A 26,512-nucleotide genomic window follows, 5' to 3' on the forward strand; every position below is an offset into this window, starting at 1 on the left:
GTTTCCCCGTGACGACATTATTCCCAAACGTGGAGGATTAGTCGTTGTTCAAACTGCCCCAGTTTTCTCATCACTTGTCAAAGACCTCACTGAATGAAATGTGTGTGCACTGACTCAGCACTGGGTCACGCTGCAAGTGTTGAAGGACCACAGTCATCAAACAAAGTGGAACATAATTCAATGCAAGCCTCATTTAATTTTCTCTCTGCAGACTTTGCTAAGACGCCGAAAGCCACGCTGACGAACTGTAAATTCTTTCAGGTGTTTGCAGGATGGAGCACGTTACATCAGAAGTACGGTCTCTTCCGCACCCACAGTGAAGAGCAGAGCTCTTTCTTTCTTGTTTCATATCATGAAAACTACTGGCAACTAGTTCCTCCTGAAAATACATCGTTCTGTGGGAAAATTAAAAACAAATCAGAATGACACTCAGCAGAGAAACCACTTCCCCTCAGGCCCAACAGACTCTTAAATTCAATCTGGCTGTAACAAATCCTACACACACTCATACCGAGGAGCTTTAAACGTGTCCCCCACCCCATTAAGATCCAATAGTGAAACCTTTGGTAAAGAAAGTGAAAAAAGATTCTTCGATCCGCAACAAAATGTAAATTATTCTTTTAGTTTCTGCTAATTAACTAATCAATAAACTGTCTTGATAAAAAATGATAAAGATCTTTTTTGTAAAATGTTCCCACAGTTCTTTCTCGAGTATGATGTTATTTTAGATTTTACTTTTAGACTGCAGGTCAGATGAAACAAACTGTTTGAAGACATCACATTTTTACCAAACACATTTCAGATTTTTTTCCATTTTGTGCCAAAAGAAAAGATAAATCATGAAACAATCCGTTGTTGAAGTCCCAGGACAGAACACTTCACTGCCTGCTCCTGTCTTACACGAACATTTCTTCTACGGATGTGAGCCAGAATCTATACCCCCCCCCATCTTTCTTCCCCCTTGACCGTGACGGCATCGGTCACCTGCAAATCATGGCTTGCACCAAGCCGCCGAGTCCTCGGACCTCATGCCGTGCAGTTAACAAGCCATCAATGACACAGATAATTGTTTCCTCAATGTCGGACAAAACGGGCAGATGGCGGTGCCACTAACTGCAGCCCACTGGTGTAAGTGGTGGTCTATTGATTGTCCATTGTGTGTTAAAGCCTCTGCTACAGTAAAAGCCAGCAGCGTCCCGGTGCAGCGGAGGCAGCACTCCGACGAATTAAAAAAAATAAAAATACAATCCCAGGAGACAAACTGGATTTATTAGGTGTATCACGTGAAGCAAAGCTGATCATATCTGAGGGCATATTGGTGCTCGGGTGCTTGTGGCTCAAGGACAATAACCACAGCCCACAGGATTTGCATGTTCAGAAGACATCCAGCTGGACTGGTGAGGTGGCACAGTGCAGAAACAATAATGATCTGCAGCAGCGAATAAAACTCGACTCGATCGATGGTAATTAAACACAAGAAAACTCTAAAAGACACAGTCTAATCCTTAGGTTCTGTTTGGCTCTGTCATGAACGGTTGTGGGTATAATTGTAAAAGCCAAATGAGACAAAGCTGGCCCGCAATTACGCTAATATCACGATACAGCCGATATATAACTAAACAATCATTTCCACAGATATGAATGGAGATGAACGTCTACATGTTCCATCATTTCAATGTCAAACCAAAAAAAACTCTCAAAAGTCCGATCTCTCTAAACGAATATCTTATTTTAGAATATACAAGATGTTGACTGTCCCTCGTACGCTTCAGGGTCTCCTGCACAACTTCAGTTACAGACCACCAGTAGACGTGAGCAGGTGTCAGGGACATAACTTCAGTTGTCCTCCTCAGTGTCATCGAGCGTTTTGGTCTCGTAACGGACGATGCGGGCCGAACTTGAGGGGATGCTGAGGCTACAGGTGAACCTGACCGGCTCCTGGCAGATCTCTGAAAACCACACAGCTGCTCAGTAGATCTCACATCATTAACCTCTTGTGTCTTTTCTCAAACTCAACACTGTCCCGTTTTAGAAACGAGTGAACATCGATGTTTGGTGCCAACATATCGATAATCGGCGATATGTTGCTGAATCGTGACTTTTTTGCAAGATTGCACCACAATTATTTGAATTTATATTTATCATTACTTTAGCTTTTATACCTCGTCAGGAAACCCCAGCTTCAGTATTCTTGTTATCTCTACTGTGCACTTGTGTGTGATCTGAACAAAGTGCATCTCCTGTGTCTGTCTGCTTTGTTAGGCTAGTATGAGCTACTGGCTAATTTCGGATTAGTCTCAGCCTCTAATGCAAACATCCCTGCAACTTTTCCACGTTTCTGCAGAATGCAAAAGTCCAGTCTCCTGCAAAAAACACACACACACACACACACACGTGTGCAGAGAGCAGGACACGGACCCACGGTCCGGGCTGGAGGTTAGAGTCCCACCGTGGCTGCAGCTCCTGTTATGTTAAGTGGCCTCGATGATCCGAGCTGATACGGGGGCTTAGCGGGATGTAGCCGAGCTGCTATCGGACTGTTGCACACACTCGGCTCACGTAGCAGCGGACGTTGCGGGCAAAGAAACACAGAAGTGACATTTTGATTTAAAAACAGCGAAACACATTGAGAAATCTCCCCTGACCTGTTGCGTCCTCTCGGCCGGATTCATCATCACAGCCTGGCGAAAGCTGTTATCCACATAAGACGCCATTGTTTTGGAAGACGTCGAGTGCGGGATCCTGAAAATGTCCTTATCCCGGGGAGGGGGAGCACGTTGGTACAGATCCAGGGATGCGGCTATGACCTGGAGGAGCTGCTGTCTCGGCTGCGTCGCCTTGTTCTCCGGATGCTAGCGGATGAGCTGGGAGTGTCCCCCGGAGCCAGGCCACGACTGGAGCCAGACAGCCGAGCCGAGCCGTCTCCTCTGGGGTGGTGGTGGTGGTGGGGGGGGTGGTGTCTGCTCTTTCCGCTGCCCCGAGCCGGAACCGGCAGCCAGAGACGAGTCCCCACCGAGGCTGGAAAACTACTTTGTCTTCTGATTCTTCTTTTTTTTATTTTTTATTTTTTAAAACACTCAAACCGCGACGGAGACAGTGTCCACCAACTGTTGTCTCAACGTGGAAAATGTCCCTTCATTCGAGCGGACGGTCTCCGGAGCTTGTCCCCTGTGTCTTCAGCATTCTGCGGGCGACGGAACGAAAGAACGCGTCGGAACGAAAAAAATAAACAAGAAGAAGAAGAAGAAGAACCACACGGGGAGGCGAGCTAACGGCTAACGGCTACAACCGACAAGCTGGCGTCCATGTTGAGAGGGCAGAGCCGGGAAGCAGTCACTGAGGAGCGGTCATGATCGAAGCGTTCTCCCTCTGCGGGGCTGGAAGTGAACACGGCTCCGCTCTGTTGTGCGCCACCATGGTGACTGACACCTCCCGGAGGTCAAGTCGGCCGCAGTTAAATGTGACACTTCCTGGAGTCCTTTTCAAAACAAAACGCTCCGGCGACCGCGACGTGTCTCAGTGGTGAAACACACAGACAATGGAGGACACGGTGCGTCGAGGCGGTGTCTGTGTCTGTGGCGTGCACAGGCAGGGCATGCTGCACATGGTCGTGCATGATGAATCACATCCCCTGATGGATTCGTCTCAGTTATTTCACATATCTCTGCAGGATAATATATATTGTATGCGCTGATTTTCAAGTTTTATTTGCAAGAAATAACAATAAGGTGGAAAGAGCTGACCAAAATAAATAAATAAATAAAACCTTACACCACTGACCACCCCTATACAAGCATTGCATTGCATGTTGCACATAACAATACATTTAGATTCAATTCTCCGCTATAATTAGGTTATTTCACATGTTTGTTCATGCTCGTGTCTCTGCAGGACATTATATAATTTACAGCTAGTTTCAAACCATGAAGATGAAATATTTAAGGTTACAGTCTTATTCATCATGTGCAAGTTAACAGTAGGTGCTGGAGGAGAAGAACCAGGTCAGCTCAGCAGTGCAATAATTCAATTACAATAAAAGCAAGGTAGAATGAGCTTATTATAAATAAACTAACACTGATAACCACCCCTGTATATATAAACCATTGCATATTGCACATAAGAATACATTTAGATTATCTGTACTGTAGTTATTTCACATAATCTTCTTATATCTCTACAGGACATTTTAAATTTCATGCAGATTAAATATTTGAGAATAAAGATAAAGCTTCAAAGCAAATAATTACAAAAAATTGTTGGATGGTTAGATAATAGATAATTTAACTATCCATTAAGAAAAGGTCAATTAAACCCTGTGGTGACTCAATGAGCTCTATCATCTTCTACATGCATCCTTTTCACGGTGTTTCGACGTTTTGTACATTTTGATCAGTTCCTCTTTAACTGTCCTGTTGTGCTGTGATGTCATTGTTTTTCTTACAATCACCTGAATCGTTCAGTTTCAGCAAATTCTTTTATTTGAAGGACAAATCCTTCATTTCCTGTCTGTCTGTCGTTGTGTGTGTGACTTGACAGACATTTCGTCACAAGGGGCGAGTCCATTTCACAAAAAAGAAAAAGACCTGGGAGCGAGGAGGGTGAGTGCAAAGTCAAAAAGTGCTCTAGCGCCACCTAGTGGCTCGTTGTGGAACAGGGATGTAGATGTATTCAGCCAGTAAAAAGCAAGGTGTGGTCAGTGGTGTAACAGCAACCTAGTTATTCTTAAATATTTAATCTGCACATAATTAATATAAGTAGATAACAAATATTACTGTAGTGATATTAGCACATTGTAATGCAACATTCATTCAAATGTATTATTACGTGCAGCAGACTCCTTCACTGAATTCATTGAACAAGCTTCAGATTAATACATTTGCTTTTCCAGTCAGTGCACTTCTCTGGTAGAACTTTTCTTCTGGCTGAACCACTGTGTTATATTTCAGGGCTGCAGTGAACGCTTTAAAACTTCAGATCCTGCAGGGACGGACTTAACGCCCAGTGTCTGCAGAGGCTGTTAGAAGCTAAGATAAGATTAGCAAAGATAAGGCGTTATCGATCCACAAGGGGAAATTTCCTGTTACAGCAGCAGAGAGGCTGAGAGGAGAACAGACGAAGAGCTGCTCGAATTAATACAAAATCAAATAAGACAGAAGATGTGAATGGAGGCCTTTTATAAGTATATAATAATAATATAAAGTTTTAAGTTTTATTTAGTTATGTAGCAGCTTTAAAAACATGGTTCACAAAGTGCTTTGACAAACAAAGCAGACCCAGGAGACTCACAGGGGGAATCACAAAAAAAATACATTCACACTAATAAAAACAATGAATAAATAAAAAAGCTATATAAACACAATGGTATGTGCAACACAACATAATCTAAAAATAGCAACTTTATGCTGTTGATTGATTCAACTTGTTAATAAATTGTGATATTATTGCAAAAAGAGAACAAGCACCACTTCTGCTCTCATGTTGATTTGTGTCATGAAGGTTTCTGGGACAAACTGAATTCAAGTGGACATGGTTCAATGACTGAAACATCGCTTTACTCTTAGACTGTAACTAGGCCACAAGCACTGACGCCATGACAACCGGTTGTTGCATGACAACCGAGCATGACCCCATGGACGGAGGAGACCGCTGGGCTCAAGTTATCGACCAAAGGTTTCCCATTATTTATGTGTAAGCAGCTCTGGACTGACCCTCTCAGATAAGAGCGAGGGAGATGAAGGGAGACAGGGAAGCAGCAGAGGGAGGGTCCCACTGTGGACGAAGGATGATTTTCACAGGTAGGAGAGAATGTTCTTTTATTGTGTTAATGCAAGTGTAAGGAGATAAATGTGTTCGGACAAGTTATTTGAATTAAAACATCGACCCAGTGGCTATTTCTTTAAAATGCACCGACTGTTATCATCAACCTGACAGCTCATTGGTTTGAAGTCATGTGTTGCTGTAACACTTACTTTGCTGAGATAATATATAATATCTAAACATTTGTTCCGGCTCCGAGCAAATGTGAAAGTAACTGGACACACGGTGGCGCTGTAACCAGGGCCACAAGTAAGGGATCATATTCCGTGAGTGTGTGATTATAGTAATGGATTCTGTAAATGCATTTAACTTTTAGCAGCTCTTTTTTTCATTTGTGTTATAAAAATGAAATAATATAATATAAATAAAAAATTGTGGCACTGGACACCCACACATTACATGGTTAATACATACGTGTTATTGTCTGTCTCTGTCATGTGACCAAACACACATGAATATTTCCTCAGGACTGATGACGCCTGTTTCATTTATGTAACTGCTGCTACTCATTATAAGCAGTTAGATAATAAAGGAGCATCCATTTGTTTCTACTCATCCTCTCTGTGCCTCATGTTTTTATTCTGCCTCATTTTCTTCAACATAAACTTTGTCTTTCTTTCTTTACACACGTGCGTCTAAAGGATTTAAGTTTCAGATAAAGTATTTAGGAGTCTCCTCTCTTTACCGTCCCCTGTGTCTGTCAAGGTCCAGATGGAATTGGAGACTACAGGCCGAGATCGAATTATTTCCCCTGGTACATCGGTGAGGGCGCGTCGTCACCTGAGGCCACAGGAGACCTGGGCTACTTGTCCCGAGCTGCACCCCACGCCCCGTCTCCTAGGCCCAGGCAGAGCTACGTGGGGGAGGTGGGCTGGGGCTGGCAGTACAACCAGCTGTTGAACAGTGGGACGCTGCTCAGCAATATGCAAATCAAGGTACTGCTTGTGTGCAAATGAGAATGAAGAAGCATCATCATCATCATCATCTTCAGTTAATGCACCAGAAAGATTCCCTCTTCAGGTGGATGCTACAGTTCGTGCAGGATGTTGGGGAATTCAATTCATGCATGTCTGGATAACTGAAATTCAATCCAGCTGCAACAAACTGAACACACGTACTTCAGCAATACCTTAAATACTATAAATGATTCCTCGTGAAATCAGTAAAAACTATTTAAAACACAGTATCTTGCAAAGTTAAAGAAAGTTTCAGTGATGAATGGACAACTTATCGAGTCCGGATCAGATTTATTGATTTTTGTTTGTTTCAAATTTTGGATTTTTTTATATTTTGTCAATAGTTTGATAAATGTTAGTTCAGTTTTGTGGGATAATGTGTGTTTACCTGTGACCCCCAAAAATACTGATACCAGAGAAACCAGGAGGGATGTGGATACTCATGTGTTATCATGATGTAAATACAATAAAACAGCCTCTCAGGGATGAAATAACCAAACTCTGTGTTCCTCCCCTGACAGAAAACTGACATACGGACGTCCTCGGAGGACAGAGTGACTCACAGGTTTCAGAACCAACAGTGAGACACAATTTCTTACCCTCACATTTGTCTCGTTGAACGTCTTCGTGTTTGTGCTGCGTCGAATGGACGAGTGACGACATCTTGCACAGTGTTGAGTGACTGCAGCGGAGGTTATCTGCTTGTCCATTCATAATGCAACACGTCCTCTTCTGCAGGAACAAACACTGCCTGGAGCTGCAGACAAGAAATCAGAAATCATCCAAACACACACACACACACACACACACACCATGATCCAAACAAACACCTTGGAAGTTTCCACATCACATCAGAGCCTTGTGGAACCAGGACCAGTGTGAGAAATAGCAAACAGCCCATTTTCACCTGCTGTTCCTGAAATGATCATACGAAACAAGTGGGGGGACGAGAACCCACGTTTTTAAGGCTGAATGATGAACTGTGTGAGGAACGGGTGTTGGAGGTGTGAGCAGAGCTAAGGAACATGTGAGTGTCCTGCTCATTTGTTGAAAGGGTTTGTTATGAGGCTCACAGTCTCTCAGAAGAGCTCGACGAATGGTTTCCTGGAATCACGCCCTTTCAGCAGCCGTTCAGTCAGCACGCACAACACAATCAGCTGCAACAATAGATGAGTCAATATTGTGCGTCTGTCCAAGGGGAACAGGACATACAGCGAGAGCCTCTGACACAAAGAGCACAGACTCTTAAAGGGGCAGGTAATCACTGTATGTGGGAACATGTACTAATTAAAAAACAGCACACAGCTTGAAGTCCATGGTTTTGTCCTCCCTTTCAGAAGCCTTCCTTCCTTTCCCGAGGCTCAGAATCTGGTTTCAGTGTTGTTGTTTTTCCATCCTTCAGTAAAAATCAATTGTAGTGCACATCCAATTAAATACTGGACGAGTATCGGTAGACAAACCTATGGTGAGGAGGTGAACGACATCTAGCTGAATATCTCAGCGGGTCAAGTTCAGTTCTTCTAATCTGTGAGATCTGAAGTCTGCAGATTCATTACTTCATTAAAAATCACAACATTTTACTTATCTGTAAAACATAAACTCTCAAAAGTTAGTGGATTCTTGTGAAAACACTAAATTCTAACTCATTGGTTTAACTGGTGGAGTTTAGTGTTACCAACAAACTAAAGGAAAGAGAAACATGAACTGTCTCTGTTTTATTATTTGTTATCATTAAATTGCCTTTCAGCAGATGTGTATTTGTTTTATTATTTTATTTTATGCGTTGCCACTTGCATTAACGTGTTTAAACTGCATGTATGTTCTGTTGTGTCTGTGAAGCACTTTGTAAACCAGTTGTGTTAGTGCTACATAAATAAACTAAATTATTATTTTTGCATTGTGATATGATGGAAAGAGCTGGGCCACGAATATCTCTGGAGGTTAATGTTTATTCTCACTCCAAATGTAAAATGAACTCACATATTAACTTCTGTGTGATCAACGTTTGAGGTATCACAGGGGGAACACGTCTCTGAAAGTGATGAGCTATCACCTATGTGAAATAATATATACTGATAATATCACACCCTGAGGATTTCACATCAGTGAGTTACTTATTTCATCGACTCCCTGTCACCTCCAATGACTTCCTGTTTGTTTCCTCCCAGAACGAACATGACAGATGACTGACAACGACTGAAACGTTCACAGAGACGGAGTGAACAGCAGATGGCCTCCCACCACCCACGGCGACCGGAGGAGCAGACTGCTAATGAGACATGTCGAGTTGGATTAAACATCTTTTAATTCCTGTAACATGTCGAGTATTCAGCACTTTCATTTGTCACTCCCCCCCCCCGCAGCCTGAATGATGAAAGACAACTTCACATAAATTCCCGACATCAAAGAGCCTCAGTTTGTTGTCCTGCACACACACACACACACACTGACGGACACTCACACACCTGTGAAAGTTCATGGAAAGTTTACGACGCCACTTCATCTGTTACGATCATTGCAAATCATTCCGGAATTCTGAGCTCGTGTGAAGCTTTGGCAATAAAGTCTGCGCCGAGAGGGAATTTGCTCAATGTGGTGGAACACGGCAGATGAAGTTCTGAGATCATTTCCAAAAATAACAGCAATATCAAATTGTCTGTTGGTCATCAAACGTCTCCCTCTGTGTCACATACAGGACTCTTCATTTTCCATACCTGTTATGTCTCAGCTGGTTTCTATAAGGAAGATGACACAAAAACCACAGGATGGATTTCCACTGAACTTGGTAGAAGGATGAGACATGGGCCAAGGATCCGGACACAGATCTAAGAATCCTTATCTCTTCTGTTAACATGTCTTTCGGCGTTTTGTTATTTCTCAGGGAACAATGAATGGATCTTAATGAAAAAAGGAAGTGGGAATCTATGACAATTTGATGTAAAAATTAAAATCTGGGGAATTGAAACGTGGTTTCTTGAGGGGACTGTCGGGATTGATGGACGTATGCGCTCTACTCAGTGTCGTTCTAGTTCCTCTGTAAGAAGCACGTAGTTATCCATCCTCACAGCCAAAAACAATCATATCAATTTATAGATTGTAAAGTTTACTATAAGACAAACTGCCCATTTGAGTTACAATGACATCATCAGCTGCAGCTTGCTGGTATAAAAGCATCCAGACAACAGGGCTCCTCCAGGCTGACAGCCACCTGAAGACACACTGTGGATATATTAGATATTTATATAAGCATGTTTGCTTTTTATATCTCTGTGATACATGTATGTATGGATCCACTGGGCCGTGCTGCGAATCAAACATGACAGCTGGAAATCCTGGATTCATATTTGATAGATGGGCTCCTGTATATGTCAGAAAACAGGTGGACAAACATTTATCTGGGACAAACAAAGGACCCCTGGTCAGAGGATGGCTGCACATTGTTCTGTAACTCAGGGTTTGTAATGGGTTTTTTTGGGGATAGTGAAACAGTTAATATTTGTTTAGAGAATCTAAATCTGCACAAAACAAACGACAGAAGGACAAAACATAAACTGCATGTTCTCACAATGATAAAAACTGAACAGAGAACTGTGTTGTATATAACCTGGACCCCGAGCGCTTGGCTGGGACCAGACCGTGGAAACAGGAGGATCCGTGACTGCAGAGGGAGAAGAGCCGATCTAAACGATGAGCTGTCGAAGACGTAGAAAATGAGTTTCCTCATTTTTCTGCTGTTTCTTACTGTGAACTGCTTTATATTGATCTTGTAAAAATGGATGATGTGCAGAGACTAATTTGTCAGTTTATGTATTAAACATATAAATCAGCCAGTTATTTGGGGGAAGAAACAATGATCTTCATAAAGAGAATTAATAGATAATAGATGCAGTAGTTGTATATTTTATATATGTAAAACCATATATATGTATGTGTGTGTGTGTGTGTGTGTGTGTGTGTGCGTGTGTGCATGTATGATAGCAATGTAATGACGTTTAATCTCAAAACTGTTTCTCAGTTAATATTTCCCAGATCACACAAAATATAAATAGATATTTTAGATTTCATATAAATATAAAAAGTATTATGATACTGTACCAGTCTATAAAAAAATAATTTGAAAATAATGACCGGAAGTGCCGTTATAAGTGATCGCAGCCCGGACACAGCCTCGTGTTTATGCTTTGGATAAATACCCAGAACTACAGTTTTAATTATCCTCACCAGTAAAGTTCATTTAATCTCAAATACAACAGTGTTTATTAAATAAAAACGAAATTCAGAGCGTCACTCCACCCCCCGGTGGGCTTTTACCGTGAAATTCCTTAACCGGAAGTGATTAGCCTGTAGCTAGGCTAGCTGTAACAAGTGAGCGAAGTGGCCCCGTCCCTAATTCAAGATGTCTCACTCAGCGCCGTCCGAGAAGCCCTCGAACCCGGAGAACCCCCGAGTCTTCTTCGACGTGGACATCGACGGAGCAAGAGGTCAGGACGGGAGTTTCCATTTCCACGTCGGCTAGCAGCCCTGGAGCCGTTAGCCTCGTTAGCTTAGCAGCACCCAGGAGAGTCTGAGTCATTTCGTCCACAAAGGCTGTAAACGTGATAATTAAAACCCTCCGTGGGAAACGTCGTCGTGTGAATAATGAGCAGCTCGTGTCTGTTGTGAGTTCGCTTCAGGTTGTGAGATATTTCTGCGTGTAGCTTGTGTGAATGAAACCACGTGTGGTTCCTCCAAGACTTCTTGATTCAGCCATTTTCCACCGCAACACAATAAAGAAGCCAGTGAGTGATGATCACACGTGTCGGTTCTTCGGCTTCTTTAATTTAAAAACATGTAAACAGAAGTAAATGGACTGTTTAATGTGTTGCTGCAGCTTGGCTGGGCCTGTTCTCTGCTAATGGAATAATCAGGTTATTATAGTGATCACAGAATATCTCAAAGTCCTGATTCTCCTTCAATGAGGTGAAGACGATAATAATAGTTTGTCTCATGTGAAGGTTCAGGTCGGAATAAAAGAATAAACCCAGAACAACTGAGTGGAGACTCACAATGACCGAGGGGCACTGCTCGTGTATAAATGATGAGTTAACGTCCAGTCATGTTGTGCAGCAGGTTTGAAATGGTGATCAGGCTCATTCACTCATTTCAAAACAAGCTGGAGGGAGGATGAACAGATCTCAGATCAGAGACTCTGATATAAAAGGTCACAGGAGCTTCAGAGACAAAGACCACCTCTGATGTTCCGACAGTGACTGAAGACAGGAACCGTGGTGGACGGTCGTGCAGGTAGAATATAGATTGTAGGTGTTTGAGTTGTAACCAAACTTGTGTTTTCTGTTCGCAGCCGGCCGAATAGTTTTTGAGCTGTTTGCTGATATCACCCCGAAGACTGCTGAAAACTTCCGGGCGCTGTGCACCGGAGAAAAAGGCACTGGCACGTCGACCGGGAAACCGCTGCACTTCAAAGGATGCCCGTTCCACAGAAGTACGTGGACTTCACACGTGCTGATATCCCGTCACTTCAGTTTGGAGGGACACCTTGAAGTTTTAGTTCACACACACACATGAACCCAACAGTGTGCGAGCCACTGAACTCCTTTTCTAAAAGGAAAACACTTTGTGAAGCAAGTTCACCAGACTCCGTGACTCGTACAACTATTAAACTATAAAACTACTTTTCACAGGATATGAATGAGAAAGATTTTGAGGGGATAAAAAAAAAAGCAGCTTCTTCTTCATGCTTTGTCCAATAGTTACGAGAAAGTCTTTCATTTTTGACATTTGTTTTGAACAGTCATCAAGAAGTTCATGATCCAAGGAGGTGACTTCTCTAACCACAATGGCACCGGTGGAGAGAGCATCTATGGGGAGAAGTTTGAGGATGAAAATTTCCACTACAAGGTAAAACTACATATTAACATTTCTATATATTCAGCCTTTTAAACAGCTGTTTGGCTATTTAAAAATCTATTTTCTCCTCCGTGTAGCATGATAAAGTGGGCCAGCTCAGCATGGCCAACGCTGGGCCGAACACCAACGGCTCGCAGTTCTTCATCACCACTGTCCCCACCCCACATCTAGATGATAAGCACGTTGTCTTCGGACAAGTGCTGAAAGGAATGGGTGTCGTAAAAATGCTGGAGTTAATCGACACTAAGGATGATACCCCTGAAAAGGTCATTAAACCCCACAAAAGAGTCAATTAGCATTTTAATAATTTAGTTTTAGAACGGCATTGAGAATTTTCCGTTTCTTTTTCCGTCTAACATTTATTCGGTATGTACTCTGCAGCCGTGTGTCATAGCTGACTGCGGTGAGCATAAGGACGGGGACAGCTGGGGCTTTGCACCAAAAGACGGATCTGGGGACACCCACCCAGACTTCCCCGAGGACTCTGACATCGACTTTAAAGACGTAAGTGAGGTATTTGATCTTCAAGGACACAGGAAGAGTTTGGCAGATAGCATCAGACTTTCTCAGCAAACCTCAATCTCACATCTTAGCCTGGACGCTGAAGTCAGTGCTGGACATAACCAATCACACCCATGGCCGTGACTGCAAAAATAAGAACGTTAGAAATGAGTCTGTATTCATTTCTATCTTTCATGCCAGCAGTATTTTTTTCAAAGTTGGTTTTTCACTTTCAGGTCGATAAAGTCCTTTCAGTTGCTGAGGATTTGAAGAATATTGGAAACAACCTTTTTAAGAGTCAAAACTGGAAAGCTGCTGTCGAAAAATACAGCAAAGCCCTCAGGTAATGTACTGGGGGGGGGTGTGTGTGTGTGTGTGTGGGTGGTCGGTCTTTTACGCATAGAGGCACACGTTCATCCGAATCATCCAAACCTTAATAATGATGACAGGCACATTCTAGAAACATTCTGCCCTGCCCCCAAGAAATATCAACCTAAATAATGAACGAAATTAAAATACTTTATTCTTAGAGGTCTCATGAAAAGACCCAACGCATCTGTCCGTCTCCTCCGCTCTCGAGAATATCATTAACTTTGATCTTTTCTAACAGAACGGGAAGCTGCATCTGTTTTCACTGCTCTAAGTTCACTCAGGAGAAAAACACATTTTCGAGTGGTCACAAAACAAAACAGTTTGTGAATGAGCAACTGCTTATTTACAAAAAGGTGATTTAGCTGTATGTCTGTAATGTCACAGACATTTTCGGACTCTGATCTGTATCTCGTCTAAAGCTGCAGCGGCCGCTCGATGTTACTTCAGGCACAGTCTCATCCTTTCATCTTCTCGCCGCAGTTTCTCCTGTGATTCAGTTCAGATGTAACGGTGCACAGGCAACATTCATCCAGTGAGTCTAATCAATGCCGCCACTGACAACGGGGCTGATTTGTATCTCCGCAGGTACCTGGAGGTGGGCGGAGATGTGCTGGAGGAGGAGGTGCAGCAGAAACTGAAACCCGTGGCCCTCAGCTGCTTCCTCAACATGGCAGCGTGCAAGCTGAAGATGCAGCTGTGGCAGGAGGCTCTGGAGAGCTGCAATGAGGTAACAGGCCCACAGCATCACAATAACATGGTTCACAGCTCATGAGCTGTTAGGACTCCCCATCCTGAGAATCGATGCCTTCACTCTCCTGTTGCTAAGTATAAAGCTACTGTCGGCAGCCTCTTGGTTTAGCTGAGAGAAGAGGCTGAAAAACGGGAAACAGAGAACCTGGCCCGACTCTGTCTATTGATAAACTAGTAAAAATCAATTTAAAAGAGCATTTTTAAATTGAGCAGTGAGCTGTGGCAGCAACCATTGATTAAAGCAAGTAAGTGCATTTCCAACTTTGTGATTAAAAAATGGAAATAATTAAATTTCTGCAAAATGGCATGTTACTGATGCTGCTACCGTCCTTCCATCCTTCTTCTACTACGACTACTTCTGTCTGCGATTGCGTTCTGGACAACCCTCTGCCCGACCACTCTCTGACTCCTTGACCACGCCGGTCCGGCGGTCTGCTGACGCTGCACAAATCCCTCTGTCCATCTGTCCTATAGTGAAAGCTGCGATGGATATAAAAGACCCTGAGAGAGAATAACTGATGCAAACTTCATTCGTAAAGTCACACACCCAGAGGAGGTGATGAGACGTCTGATGTGTGTTTCTGTCTCGCAGGCTCAGGAGCTGGACCAGGAGAACACTAAGGCACTATTCCGGAGGGCCCAGGCGTGGCAGGGGTTAAAGGAAAACAGCAAAGCCATGGTAACGTCAACAACAGCAGCTCTCAGACCAAGACAGAAAGACTTTTTGTTTCAGATACTGAACAACAGAAGTTCACAATGAACACGTCCCATTGTGTCTGTGTGGATGGATTCTGTTCTGATCTATTTCCCGCTGACACAGCGTCTGAGGAGAATCGGAGGGCGGATCTACTCACTAACAGTTTTCTGTGTTTCTCACTTGACAGATTGATCTGAAGAAAGCTCAGGGAATAGCTCCAGAAGACAAAGGTGGGAAACTGTTCGTTTTGTTTGTTCAGCTTTTTCACAAGAGCCTGGTTTTGTTACGCTGCCAAGAATCAAGCGAATTCGTCCTCCACGTGTTTATATAAAGTTCAAGCGAATGCACGATCCAAACGATCCACTCAAGCTGAAGCACCGTGTTAATTCTTCCTCCTCACTGAACTTCATGGGGGAAACTTAGTTCTTTCTGGAGCTTGATTACTATAGATGTATTTCAGAGCCTTGTGTAATTGTAGGTATTTCATTTTGAACGACTCAGTTACGTTAACGTAACACAAAACAAAAACGTTCTTATGAATATTATCATCTTTCATTAAAGGGCAAGATGATATTCAAACCAGAGCCTGACTGACATTTAGATTTGAGGCTGATATCAGGGAGTAAAAAGGTTCTGTACAGATATGTGGGCCAATAGATATGATGCCTAAGATGTTGTTATCAAAATGTAATTGAGGTTTGACATTTTACAGCTTAACTCTTAACTTTATTAAAACCAACTATAAATAAAAAGATGCCAAATACAAGCAAATACATAGAACTCACGTCCTTAATTCTTGTTTTTACGTAAAATGTAAATTAAAATTCATCTTCTCTGCTTTTTATATACTTTATAATAAAAACTCGACCCATTCGGACGATATTAGCAGCGGACTGATAATTAATCGTCTAGAACCAATTAGATTAAAACAGGGAAGTGAGTGAGACGCATGAAGGCTCATCAAAGTTTAGTGAAAGAGACGTTTTCATGGGATGGGATGATGTTGTAATTTTAGTCAGTTCGTTTGAGCCTCGTCCTTTCCCCTCCTGACATCATGTCTGTATTTCCTACTTCACGTTTCCCGCCTCCTAACTTCTGTAAACTGTTTCTGCGTGGGAGTGTGGGACAAGCGATGGGGCTGGAAACTTCTGGTTTGAAGCTGTTTTCACGTCATAACCACAAGCTCACATGTTCCATACGAAGGCAGCAGTTATTCCATCTGCACTGGTTGTTTAGGGAACAGTTAAGAAGTAATACTCCTAATATGGGAATAAGCTCCAGTGCTCTGGGTGGAATCCGCCTCTCTGCAAATCTCTGCCCTTCTCCGCCTTTTTGAAAGTGCTGCGCTGCTCTTCTGATATTTTAATATGCACTTTGTTGGCTGCCGGCTACGAGATAAGGGCTGTCACAGCTTCATGCTCTCTCTGTGTCTTAGGCAGCGAGCGTTCTGTAAAATGAAACAGACAGCAGAACGAGACAAAATGTTCCAAAGTGGACTCGCAGGGACCGAAAACAAATGTTCGAAAGCTTAGATTCAAGGTGAAATGTTCTCATCCAAACTAGAAATGATTAAATTGTTAAAATCGACTAAAGTGAAACGGATTTTTTTTTGTTTCCACAGCTATCAGCAACGAGATGAAGCGGGTGCAGCTGAAAATCCAGGAGGAGAAAGAGAAAGAGAAGAAGATCTATGCTAAAATGTTTGCGTGAACATTTCGTCCCCAATGATGCAATTAACCGTTAATTACCATTTGAAATCATCTGTACAGATGAAGGTGCACTGGCAAAGATTAAGTGTGTAACCAGGTGAAAATGTGCAGGTTTAAGTTGACAGGTTCTCTCTTATTCTCACTTTTCTCTGTGTGTGTGTGTGTGTGTGTGTGTGTATTCCAATGAAGGAATAACAGTTGTAAGTTTTGACCTGTTACCATTCTGACAAGTTTTATCACTGTAATGCAAAGTTTGACTCCACTGCTCTGAGGAACTGGATTATGTTCTGGGGTTTGAAAGACGAGGAAAATAAAAAATAAAAAGATGATTCAGTGCTCTTCGACACAGCCAGTTCATCCATTTGTTTTATTTGCTCTTACAGAGGTCAATAAATCCAGAAGGACAGCAGCCACGTGTTCTTTCTTCATTACTGTAATCTTGTTGATAATCATTAAAAATACTAAGTGGACCTTTAAAACTGTGATAATGCTAAAATAAAACGGAAACACCGATCTGACTGGGTTTTAGTTTCCTGCCTGAAACAGAGTATTGATTCAATACGAGTTCATTAATAAGCTGTATGGGAAACACTCGTGTGTAAGGCAACTTCAGGCTTAAATAACATTTCAATATATTTTTAAATACATTGGTCGTAGTGTCAGATACCCAGTCCAGCTGTCTTGAGTCAATACTGCTGTCAGATGGATGCATCACTACAATAAGCCTTTAAAAACACCTTTACAGATCTTAAAGCAAATATATTAACTACTGCAGCTGATGAAGTACCTCTTAAAAAAAACTCACAGAAAATAAGATTGAACTGCTTAAACTGCTCATGTCGTGGATATCGATAATCTGCTTCTGAATCTGTTCTATAATCCAATACACTTTGAATTTCCACAACAAAACACAGCGTTCATCATTTTTGATGTTTTATTATTTATATTTTAAACTCTCAAAAACAGCTATAGCATAGATTTTGTTCCACTTAATGAATATGTGGTCGTACTTACAGTCGAGACAAAACATTAAATTAATCTCCTGAGGTTCACATTCCGTTGTACGCTGGTCCGCCGCCGCCTTCGGGCACGACCCAGTTGATGTTCTGGCTCGGGTCCTTGATGTCGCAGGTCTTGCAGTGGACGCAGTTCTGAGCGTTAATCTGCAACCTCATCCCGTCTCCTGTTTCCACGGGAACGTACTCGTACACACCTGGGACGGTTGTTAAAAGAGAGGGATGGAACAGATTGTAAAACATTCTGCTTTGTTTCAAGTGGTGCTGATCTTTTATATACATCGTGGTTTATATAAGCAGCTCAGGACTTTCTGTCTCATGAGCCACGGGAGGAAGATGAAGTCTCGGAATCTGATCTCGCGCAAGTAGAAAAGATGCGTTTGTCTTCAGGATCTTTTTCACATAATCTGGAGCCAATGATTCACATTCAAAGGGATTTTACAAAGACAGATTTACCTCTGCCAAAAACAAATCTGGAGTTTCTTCACTTCCGCAGTTTCAAACACGGTGCTGCTTTATCCAATCTCTTCGGCTATTCATCAGCGGTCACCTCTGAGGACCACGCTGTCACGCTGCATTCGGCATCTCCGCGTTCACGTTAGCGTAGCTGCCGATCACACGTCATTAACTTTCATTCAGAGGATTCAAGCAATGAGGGCTTCAGCTCTTCAATCACAACGGCTGCGAGGAACACATCGACAATAACCAGAGACAGCGCAGCCGCTCGCCTCAGTCCACTCTCTCTCTCTCTCTCTCTCTTATTGATATAAAACGGCAGCACGTTCGTTGTGGACTCGTATGAAAAATATTGACTGCGGTCCGTTGCAGCAATGACATGTCATATTTCTTGAGATCGTGTGTGAAACCAGGGCAACTTCGAATCATTTGCAACTCCTCTCTACAGTAATACGCTTTTTTTTTTTTATTGCACATTCAACCACAAAATAAGTAAAAAAGAAAAACCACACATTGAAATCAGCCGTTATTCCAGTTCAGAGATTTCAGGGTGAAAATATACGAGATCAAGTGTTTTCCATTTCTCATTTCTTGCATCTGTCGAAATGGAACAGAGTACTTCTCCAAACTTACGTCAGGCTGAAGTATTTGCTCCGTTATTGTACTTTGATTGTTTGCCACAGCGCCTGTAACGCTGCTTTTGACCTCCGTTCAAAATCAGAGTTTCAAATCAAACTGTGGTTAACTCCACTCTGAGTCAAAACACAACCTGGACTTACACACGTTTTAGTTTCTTCGACCAAATTTGAGCAAATAGTACATTTTAAATCATAGGTTTGATTATCGTTTATCAGTGACTTTATGGTTTGGTCAACAGGACTGAACTGATTTGTAACTTATGGGAAAAAAAACCTCGAGCCACAGAAACAATCAGAAAAAGAAGAATAACTCATCTCCACTCTGACAGATTGTGCAGGTGATGCTTCTCAGAGTCAGTGCTGCTGTTACCTGCAGGGCAGAAGCGCTGCTCGGGCCCGTCGTATATGGACAGATTCCTGGCAACTGGAACGCTGTCGTCCTTCAGGGTCAGATGGGGGGGCTGGTCCCCCTCGTGATTGGTGCCACTCAGGGCCACAGACGAGAGCAGGTCAAAGCTTATCTTGCCGTCGGGCTTGGGATACTCGATCGGTGTGCAATCTTTCGCCGGTTTCAGCTGGTTTGCATCAAGGCCTGAGACAGATGGAGCGGAGCAGGTTATGAAATGTTGATTTTCTCTGCCCGAGATAAGATGACGAACGGCATTGTGCGGTTACTGCCACTCATCAGCAGCGCAGGTAAACACCGAGAAAATCTTTTCTGATTCCACATTTCCCCTGGGGTCATGAACGCTACACAGATTTCAGAGAGAGCTATATTTTTTATATACCATGTTTACAACGGCGTCTTTTCAACGAGGTTTTATAAAAACAGAAGGTCACGTTCTTTTGTCAGGTCTTCCATGTAATTCTCTTTTCAGTGCTTTGTTATTGAACATATTTATTCTGTTCATGTTCTGTACGGATTCTTTACCTCCATTATCTCCCCCCCAGCTCTTTTTTTTTTCTTTAGCCTTCATACAGAAGCTCGGATGATTCTGCACCGTGAAACTCACCACAGTGTTTCAGAGTCCACGGCTCTTTTCCTCTGAAGATCCAGTAGAAAATACCGGTGTAGGCCATGCCACCGTAAAGTCCAAAGTAGTTGTGGAACGACGGCCTGATGTTTCTCACTGCGTGCAGCTCTTTCCACACCCACGAACTCTTTAAGGCCTCACTGTACTCAGGCACATGGAGACCTGGGAGGAAAAAGTAGAAGAAATAACTCGTTTAGATAAGTTCAGTACAGTTCTGTGGATTAAAACTCCACTGCCATTACATTTCTAATTGTAATTATATTGTCACGCTCCTCTATTTGTTTAAAAGCACGTTTATGCGACACACCAACTCATTTCAATGAAACTTGACGGAAGAGCCAAGAAAGAACGGGTTGTAAGCTGTGTACCTGTGCTCTCTGAATCCGGGCTCTCAGCTGTGACTTTGGGGAAAATGGCCTCGGCAGCCAGCATGCCGCTCTTCATCGCTGTGTGAGTGCCTTTAATCTTCGGGACGTTCATGAAACCGGGGCTGCAGCCAATGAGAAGCCCTCCAGGGAACGTCAGCTCTGGGACAGACTGGAGAGGAGGAGGAGGAGTTGCTCTGAGTCCATTTTCAAACTCTCTCGTGTTCTACTTTCGGAAAAACCTTAAACTTCTAGCTGCATTTCAGGAATGTGACGTCTGCTCATTGTGCTGAAACGTGATAAAATCGTTCGAATTCATTTAAAAACCAAACAATGCCCCAGCGCGGACTCGTGTATCAGCAGTGGTGAGAACAGATTATTTAGCAGCTTGTTTCCTTATTAAATTAGACTCTATGTTTTGAATTCTGTTGATGGTTTTACTTTAATATGCAACTACGATTAAATTCAAGCGATCCCTTCAGGCTGGTTATTTTTAATTGATTCATGTGCTACAGTTTTTCCCGTAGTAAACAAATTAACAGTGAAAACATCTTTGTTATTTTCCCCAGTGACAGAAAGGCCCCACTCAAGCAATCTCACAGAATTTAGATGAGGTCTGTTTAATGACGAGGGCTTCACTGCTCACAGGTTTGACAGACAACTGTTCTCCATTCCGTACCTGTAGCCCTCCCTCGTTCAGGGCTCTGGCTCCATATGCGATCCTGGTGCCTCCCTCCAGAGTTGCTGCTACAAACGGATGGTGTTTCCAGCGCTGGAACTCTCTGAAGGGGCTCAGGTAAGGGTTGCTGTAGTCCAGACCCACCTGGAGCGGGAAATAGAAATTATTCTAATTCAATCAACCAAATAAGTCGAAGACACCGAGGAGACAAGTACCTGGAAAGGCATTCGTTCTTGTTTTTATGAATGTAGCTACAGAGTCTTGTGCTGTAGAGCTGAATAAAAACTGTTGCATAATCAGAATCTTGGTTATGAAGCATCAGCTTTTATCATCTTTGATGTCTCTGAAGTTTGAAGGTTGCCAACAGAAAATTTAATTCAGGAAGCTTGTTTATAGGCGTCAACACTCAGAGTGAAAAAAAACCAAACTGACTCTGCTATCGCCCAAAGTCACCTTGTCACTGAGGGAGCATTAAGAAGTGTAAGATGTGCGGAGGGACAGAGACTCTTCTGATGTCGGGCCAAAGTCACTGACACCGGTCTGAGAGAGCTGCCAGAGATTTCTGGTGGCGTCTCTGTGAGGTTCCAGTTTAACAGAGAGACTGTATACACTGGTTTAATGAGGAGAAGTCTGGCCTGAGGAAAACTGAACTCTGTATGAGTTGTGTTTCTTTAGCTGCTTTCAAACATGCACTTAAAAATGTCAACTTTTAAAAATGAACTCTATAACAGATATAAAAAATCATCTTAAGACTAAACTGTAAAATGCAAATCACAACTTCATGGATTCATTTACTTTTCTTCTGCAGACTGAATTATATACACTGATAATGTAAATCTAACCACAGCTTCACTGTTTCACAAACTCAATCATTATATTTTTAGTCATTTGCTGCAATCAGGAACGTCTACAAAGCAACTCACCACGAAGCCCAATGCCACCAATGGTTCTCCTTCGTTCAGGTGATACAGGAAGGATCCTCCGTACGTGTTCCTGTTCAGCGGCCAACCGACAGAATGCTCCACTCTGCCGGGCCTCCACTTCTTCTCATCAACCGTCCACACCTTAAAACCAATTTATAAACGCAGAGGACATTTCGGCTTTGCTATGAATGGTTTTCATTCAGGAATTAAATTTAGTTTCTTGTAACAAATCAACAAATATTTAGGACACATGTATATGTATATATACAGCATATATATATATATATCTATATAAATATATGTGGTTTAATGTTAGCTGCACATCGAACTATGCACGACCCAGAAGCATCAGGGCCAACAGAGTTTACTTAATGGTGATTGAGAAGCTGGACCTCCGGTGCAGAAACAACATTGCAGCAGTTGCTTTTTTTTTTATCTGATTCCTCAGGATGGACATTCCTCATTTCAAATGATCAGATAAACAAGATTAGGGGGGAAAATGTGGTTTCTTCGCCCAGTTTCTTTCGAACATTATCTCGATGTGGTCGGTACGTGTTGTTTACCTCCTTCAGGCCGATGGCGTAGGTCTGGGGTTCACAGTTCTGCCGCAGGTTGAATTGCCTGTACAGCTGCTTGGCCAAGTGGCCGTGACAGCCCTCACCAAACAGCGTGACCTTAGCATGGAGCTCCATTCCCCGCTCAAAAACATCCTGAGGGTGGAGAGGAGAAGGAGCCATGAAGACGTTTCATGAATATAATACACAGTCTTTTTATCTCAGGTTCAGTCTACATGAACACGTGAACAGGAAATGCTCCATATGTCAAATGTGGTGATTTTAATGTCATTCATTTAATTTTAAACTTGGCTGATGGATGTGACAGACTACACGTTGCTGCCTGATTAATCACCGCTTGCCATCTTATCAGGATTTGTGTGATCTCATTACAAGGAAATGCCAGGGGTGGATTAACAGGGACAAAGGCGTAATGTCCCAGTTCAGGGTTTTAATAATTATTTTTTATAAAAGGCTTGGTGAATCTAAGCTTTTCATGTGTTTAGTCACTTTAGAAGTTATACTAACTTTCCAAAATGTTTTACATTCCTATAACTGATTACCAAGTGTAGTTTGATGGGCAAAATTTAAATTTCATCCATTTAAAATCAAGTTTACAACAACAGAGTTTAAATAAAACAGTGAAACAGTTTTATTGAATGAAAAAAGGTACCTTTGGTGAACCATCCTTGGCGATGCCTACATCGTTAGTGGCAATTCCTTTTACACTTCCATCTTCATGAAACAAAACCTTGACAAAAAGAAGACAGATACAATGTTAAATTAGCTGACGGGGGAAGTGTTAACATTTTTAATTAAAATGACTCAATTAAGAACAGGTTCAAAGCAACTTCCCATCAGTCTTTGATGAATTCTAGTGTAGGTGAGTAAACGCTCATTTCAAAACTCAAAGACAGATCTTCAATTCAAAGAAACATGAGTACAAAATAAATATATATCATCTGGGTTTCTAGAAATCAGAGCAGGGGTGGACTTCAGAACCGTACACTGAACCTGGCCGCCTACAGCACATTGAGATATAAGATGAAAGAGAAAAAAAAAGTACAAATATTCAATACATCAAAGAAATTGGAGGGCGGTCTCACCTCAGCTGCAGCGTAACCAGGGTACAGCTCCACTCCGAGCTCCTCGGCCTGCTCCCCCAGCCAGCGCACAAAGTTCCCCAGCCTCACGATGTAGTTACCATGGTTCCCCATGGGCAGTCCTACAGACAGCCAGAAAAACCGTGCACTTAGTAAATCACCTCTGCTGAGGTAACAGAGTTTTATGGAGTTGTGACATTTGAAAACAGGAGTTTGAGAGACGTCTCAGTTCTGCTTTATTAAAAGAAAAACTAATATATCTGTAACCCATTTAAATAGTCATTCTGTGATTTCTCTTTCAACCGTATGGAATACAAATATGTTCTAAACTGATTATAATTGAAGAATGTCCAATTATTAATTTGTCTGAGTCAACACACACAGTATGATACTTGTGTGTTGGGCCTTCAGAGATCATTGCATCTTTCTCTCCACCAGCTCAGATACACAATATGTCTGTTCAGTATATAAACCACTACATTTGCACTGCAGACATTTACAGTCTGTCAGTTTCAAATCCTCCACACCTCAGTTTGGAGCCTCGCAACTGTAAATAACACGCGACAAATTCAACTCTCAGCAGAAACCATGACATCAATCCAACATTCTGTTGGTTTGGCAGAACCTATTTACACCTTGACAATCCAATAGTGTTTTTTTTACCTGGCAATATGGGGACTGGAATTCTGTGTTTCGCTGTTAAAATGCTGAACACATCTTCAGTCACTGGAGTGTTCAGAGGTGCCTGAGTCAAGAACAACACGTGTATTGCTTAGAGCTTGATTTCACAAGGATTTGTGAGTATCAATGAATAGAATTACAATCAAATGACACGTCTCTATATTCAAATAAATAGATTCCCCAATATTAGCATACATATAGGTAGTTTCGGTGCATGCAAATGATGACGAATACTACATACCTGTAAAAACATACACTTAACTGCCACAAAACATATAATACACAACAACACAGAGCAGCAGGATGGGTTTCTTCGGAAATACCAAACTCTCAAAAGAAGAAATGTTAAATGAGACTCACGCCTCGTTCCTTCCAATCAGGAAATAGCTCATCAAGTGCGGTGGGCTCCAGACAGGCTCCAGACAGAGTGTGTGCTCCAATCTGAGAGGCCTTCTCCACGAGGCACACACGCAGCTCCTTCTCATGTTCGTTGGCGAGCTGCTTCAGACGAATGGCTGCTGAAAGGCCGGCAGGGCCCCCGCCGACGATCACCACATCTGCCTCATCGGCAAACCTCTCCATTTCGATCCCTGGGAATGAACCCAAACACAAGAGGGGATTATAAAGAGAGACTATCCATGAAAGAGAGAGAGAGGCAATACATCCAGACTCAGAGTGCCACTGAAGAGTATGGGTTCCCAGTTGAAGACTCGGAGCACGGGCAGGCAGGTCGGTTAATTTCATTAGGTGCCAATGAAAGTGATAATAATCTTTATATAAATAAAAACCCACACAACTCTATTTATGATCATTTGGGTGGTACGTGAAAAGAATATCAACCAAAAAGTGTTTCAGAAACAACTTACCAACCCCGCCTCCAGGGCCAGGGTACCAGATATTACAGGAAGTTCTCGAAGGGGACGTGTAATGCAAGTTATACTCATATATTATTGATATTATTGAAGATGTATTATGAGCTTCCCCGTAAACTTTCACGGAAAACTGAAGAAATACAGAATTTCTCCTCCTGGACTCACACAACAGAAATATGGATAAGACACCAAAGTGAAGTATCTTACCTTCCCATCTCTGGTCCTTCTCCCGGGGATGGATGGTGTAGTGGGTTGTGATGCGGGGCGCTGACACCGAGGAGCAGGATCTTCTGTGTAGTGTTGTGTACAGCTGAGGGGCTGCATGCTCTGTCTGCACTGTGTTCAATACCCTGATGCACCTGTGGGCTGCAAACACATGTCAGATCAAACCAGTTCAGACCTGAGGCAACGAGACTGTGCACTGATGCGTGCTGTGTTTACTAGTTGGGTTGAGCCTCATCGAGCACGTCACTGATAAGATACTCAGCAAGTACAACAAATGCACGTAGCAACATCATAATGACATCATGCAGCTGTGTTTACGACAACGTGGTAAACATTGGCAGGAACAAGCTGTGTTAACAGACAGCTGCCGCACTGCACACATGCAGCGGTAGCACCATGCTAGCTAGCACAGTTACATATGTGACAGCTGCTAAGCTAATTTCAAGAGTTAAACATCATTAAAACATCACGAAACAACTTGCACGATAAAGACGAGTCGGTGACGGAGTCGGCGAGTTCCTGAAAAACACGTGACTGGACCGTTCGACCCGGGACAAGGACACAGATGGAGTGACCCGCACACCGGTTCAACTTTAACCTACATCTTAGCATCAATGCTAACACATGCAGGACTGCTCGAGGCTAACGCAGACGAAATAGATTTGAAAGTTAAAAAAAAAAAAAAACAACGAGAGATTATTCAGCCGGTAAATTAAAAAGCTTCGTGGAACGAGAAAGAATTAAAATAAAACACGGAGGCATCAAACACAATCAACAACACCTGAGCTAACGAGCTAACAGCGGAACCCACCTCGACTGGAGTATCTGCTAGCTGGAAACATGGCGAGTCAGCTAGCGTTAGCTCTCCAGCGGACCGGGGCTTCGCTCTTTAAAGATCCGCTGAAGTGACAGGGAGCTCGGGGAGAGACGACGAGACACAGACGCTCCGGAGCCAAAACACCGAGTCCTTACAAAACACGTCTCGTAACGAGGACACATGTCCGCGTCACAAAGCTGCGCTGCTGCTGCTGCTGCGGCGCCGCTCCCCTCCCCCTCCTGCGCCAGTGTAGATGTGTAAACACTCACCACGTGTCCCTCAGGAGGAGAATCCAGGAGGAAGCAGTTTATGAATCAGCTGTGGTGATGCAGAGGTCGTCCCAGGCCACTGTCCCCTGTCTGCACAGGGTTATATTTAGGTTTATATGTTTATATTGTTGTATAGAGGCTTTATACTTTAGGTTTATATATTTATATTGT

The 26,512-nt window shown here is 42.7% G+C and overlaps 4 protein-coding genes across 15 annotated transcripts in view; 2 read left to right on the forward strand and 2 right to left on the reverse strand.

The window, feature by feature from the left end:
• The window catches only part of rapgef2b (Rap guanine nucleotide exchange factor 2b), a 93,924-nt gene extending 90,488 nt beyond the window's left edge, over window positions 1–3,436 (reverse strand). For 10 of the 12 annotated variants that reach the window (XM_069531272.1, XM_069531271.1, XM_069531266.1 and 7 more), the window contains exon 1: window positions 2,646–3,422. In XM_069531272.1, the coding sequence (XP_069387373.1) occupies window positions 2,646–2,714 (69 nt within the window). In that variant the 5' untranslated portion in view covers window positions 2,715–3,422. Of the gene's footprint in view, window positions 1–2,645 lie in introns of all 12 variants that reach the window. The other 2 variants (XM_069531265.1, XM_069531263.1) reach the window with 1 other exon arrangement.
• LOC109640030 (protein SPMIP2) lies at window positions 3,421–10,616 on the forward strand. Its single transcript, XM_020103815.2, has 4 exons — window positions 3,421–5,795; window positions 6,523–6,752; window positions 7,295–7,353; window positions 8,942–10,616. The coding sequence occupies exons 1-4, from the start codon at window positions 5,732–5,734 to the stop codon at window positions 8,961–8,963; spliced, it is 375 nt and encodes a 124-aa protein (XP_019959374.2). The 5' UTR covers window positions 3,421–5,731; the 3' UTR covers window positions 8,964–10,616.
• A 471-nt stretch (window positions 10,617–11,087) lies between these two features.
• ppid (peptidylprolyl isomerase D) lies at window positions 11,088–17,057 on the forward strand. Its single transcript, XM_020103821.2, has 10 exons — window positions 11,088–11,254; window positions 12,115–12,255; window positions 12,565–12,671; window positions 12,758–12,946; window positions 13,062–13,184; window positions 13,418–13,524; window positions 14,139–14,280; window positions 14,896–14,982; window positions 15,188–15,230; window positions 16,622–17,057. The coding sequence occupies exons 1-10, from the start codon at window positions 11,170–11,172 to the stop codon at window positions 16,708–16,710; spliced, it is 1,113 nt and encodes a 370-aa protein (XP_019959380.1). The 5' UTR covers window positions 11,088–11,169; the 3' UTR covers window positions 16,711–17,057.
• etfdh (electron transfer flavoprotein dehydrogenase) lies at window positions 17,058–26,320 on the reverse strand. The gene is made up of 13 exons (XM_020103820.2): window positions 26,067–26,320; window positions 25,238–25,396; window positions 24,519–24,748; window positions 24,141–24,222; window positions 23,481–23,599; window positions 23,048–23,125; window positions 22,384–22,530; window positions 21,821–21,961; window positions 20,898–21,041; window positions 20,222–20,390; window positions 19,833–20,015; window positions 19,190–19,411; window positions 17,058–17,922 (listed from the first exon to the last, which is right to left on the reverse strand). The coding sequence occupies exons 1-13, from the start codon at window positions 26,095–26,097 to the stop codon at window positions 17,759–17,761; spliced, it is 1,869 nt and encodes a 622-aa protein (XP_019959379.1). The 5' UTR covers window positions 26,098–26,320; the 3' UTR covers window positions 17,058–17,758.
• Between the last annotated feature and the right edge of the window lie 192 nt (window positions 26,321–26,512).

This window comes from Paralichthys olivaceus, chromosome 9 (genome assembly GCF_024713975.1).
Source record: "Paralichthys olivaceus isolate ysfri-2021 chromosome 9, ASM2471397v2, whole genome shotgun sequence".
NCBI classification, from domain to species: domain Eukaryota; kingdom Metazoa; phylum Chordata; class Actinopteri; order Pleuronectiformes; family Paralichthyidae; genus Paralichthys; species Paralichthys olivaceus.

What these genes read in the sequence shown, in the direction of transcription:
- etfdh (XM_020103820.2), bottom strand. Translation starts at nt 26,097, where the DNA reads ATGTTTCCAGCTAGCAGATACTCCAGTCGAG. An exon ending in TGGTGGCATTGGGCTTCGTG is followed by an intron (nt 21,042 to 21,820) that starts GTGAGTTGCTTT and finishes TTCCCGCTCCAG; the next exon opens with GTGGGTCTGGACTACAGCAA. An exon ending in CCCGGATTCAGAGAGCACAG is followed by an intron (nt 20,016 to 20,221) that starts GTACACAGCTTA and finishes TTTTCCTCCCAG; the next exon opens with GTCTCCATGTGCCTGAGTAC.
- ppid (XM_020103821.2), top strand. Translation starts at nt 11,170, where the DNA reads ATGTCTCACTCAGCGCCGTCCGAGAAGCCCTCGAACCCGGAGAACCCC. An exon ending in AGGATGCCCGTTCCACAGAA is followed by an intron (nt 12,256 to 12,564) that starts GTACGTGGACTT and finishes TGTTTTGAACAG; the next exon opens with TCATCAAGAAGTTCATGATC. An exon ending in ATGAAAATTTCCACTACAAG is followed by an intron (nt 12,672 to 12,757) that starts GTAAAACTACAT and finishes TCCTCCGTGTAG; the next exon opens with CATGATAAAGTGGGCCAGCT.
- LOC109640030 (XM_020103815.2), top strand. Translation starts at nt 5,732, where the DNA reads ATGAAGGGAGACAGGGAAGCAGCAGAGGGAGGGTCCCACTGTGGACGA. An exon ending in TCAGCAATATGCAAATCAAG is followed by an intron (nt 6,753 to 7,294) that starts GTACTGCTTGTG and finishes CTCCCCTGACAG; the next exon opens with AAAACTGACATACGGACGTC. An exon ending in CACAGGTTTCAGAACCAACA is followed by an intron (nt 7,354 to 8,941) that starts GTGAGACACAAT and finishes GTTTCCTCCCAG; the next exon opens with AACGAACATGACAGATGACT.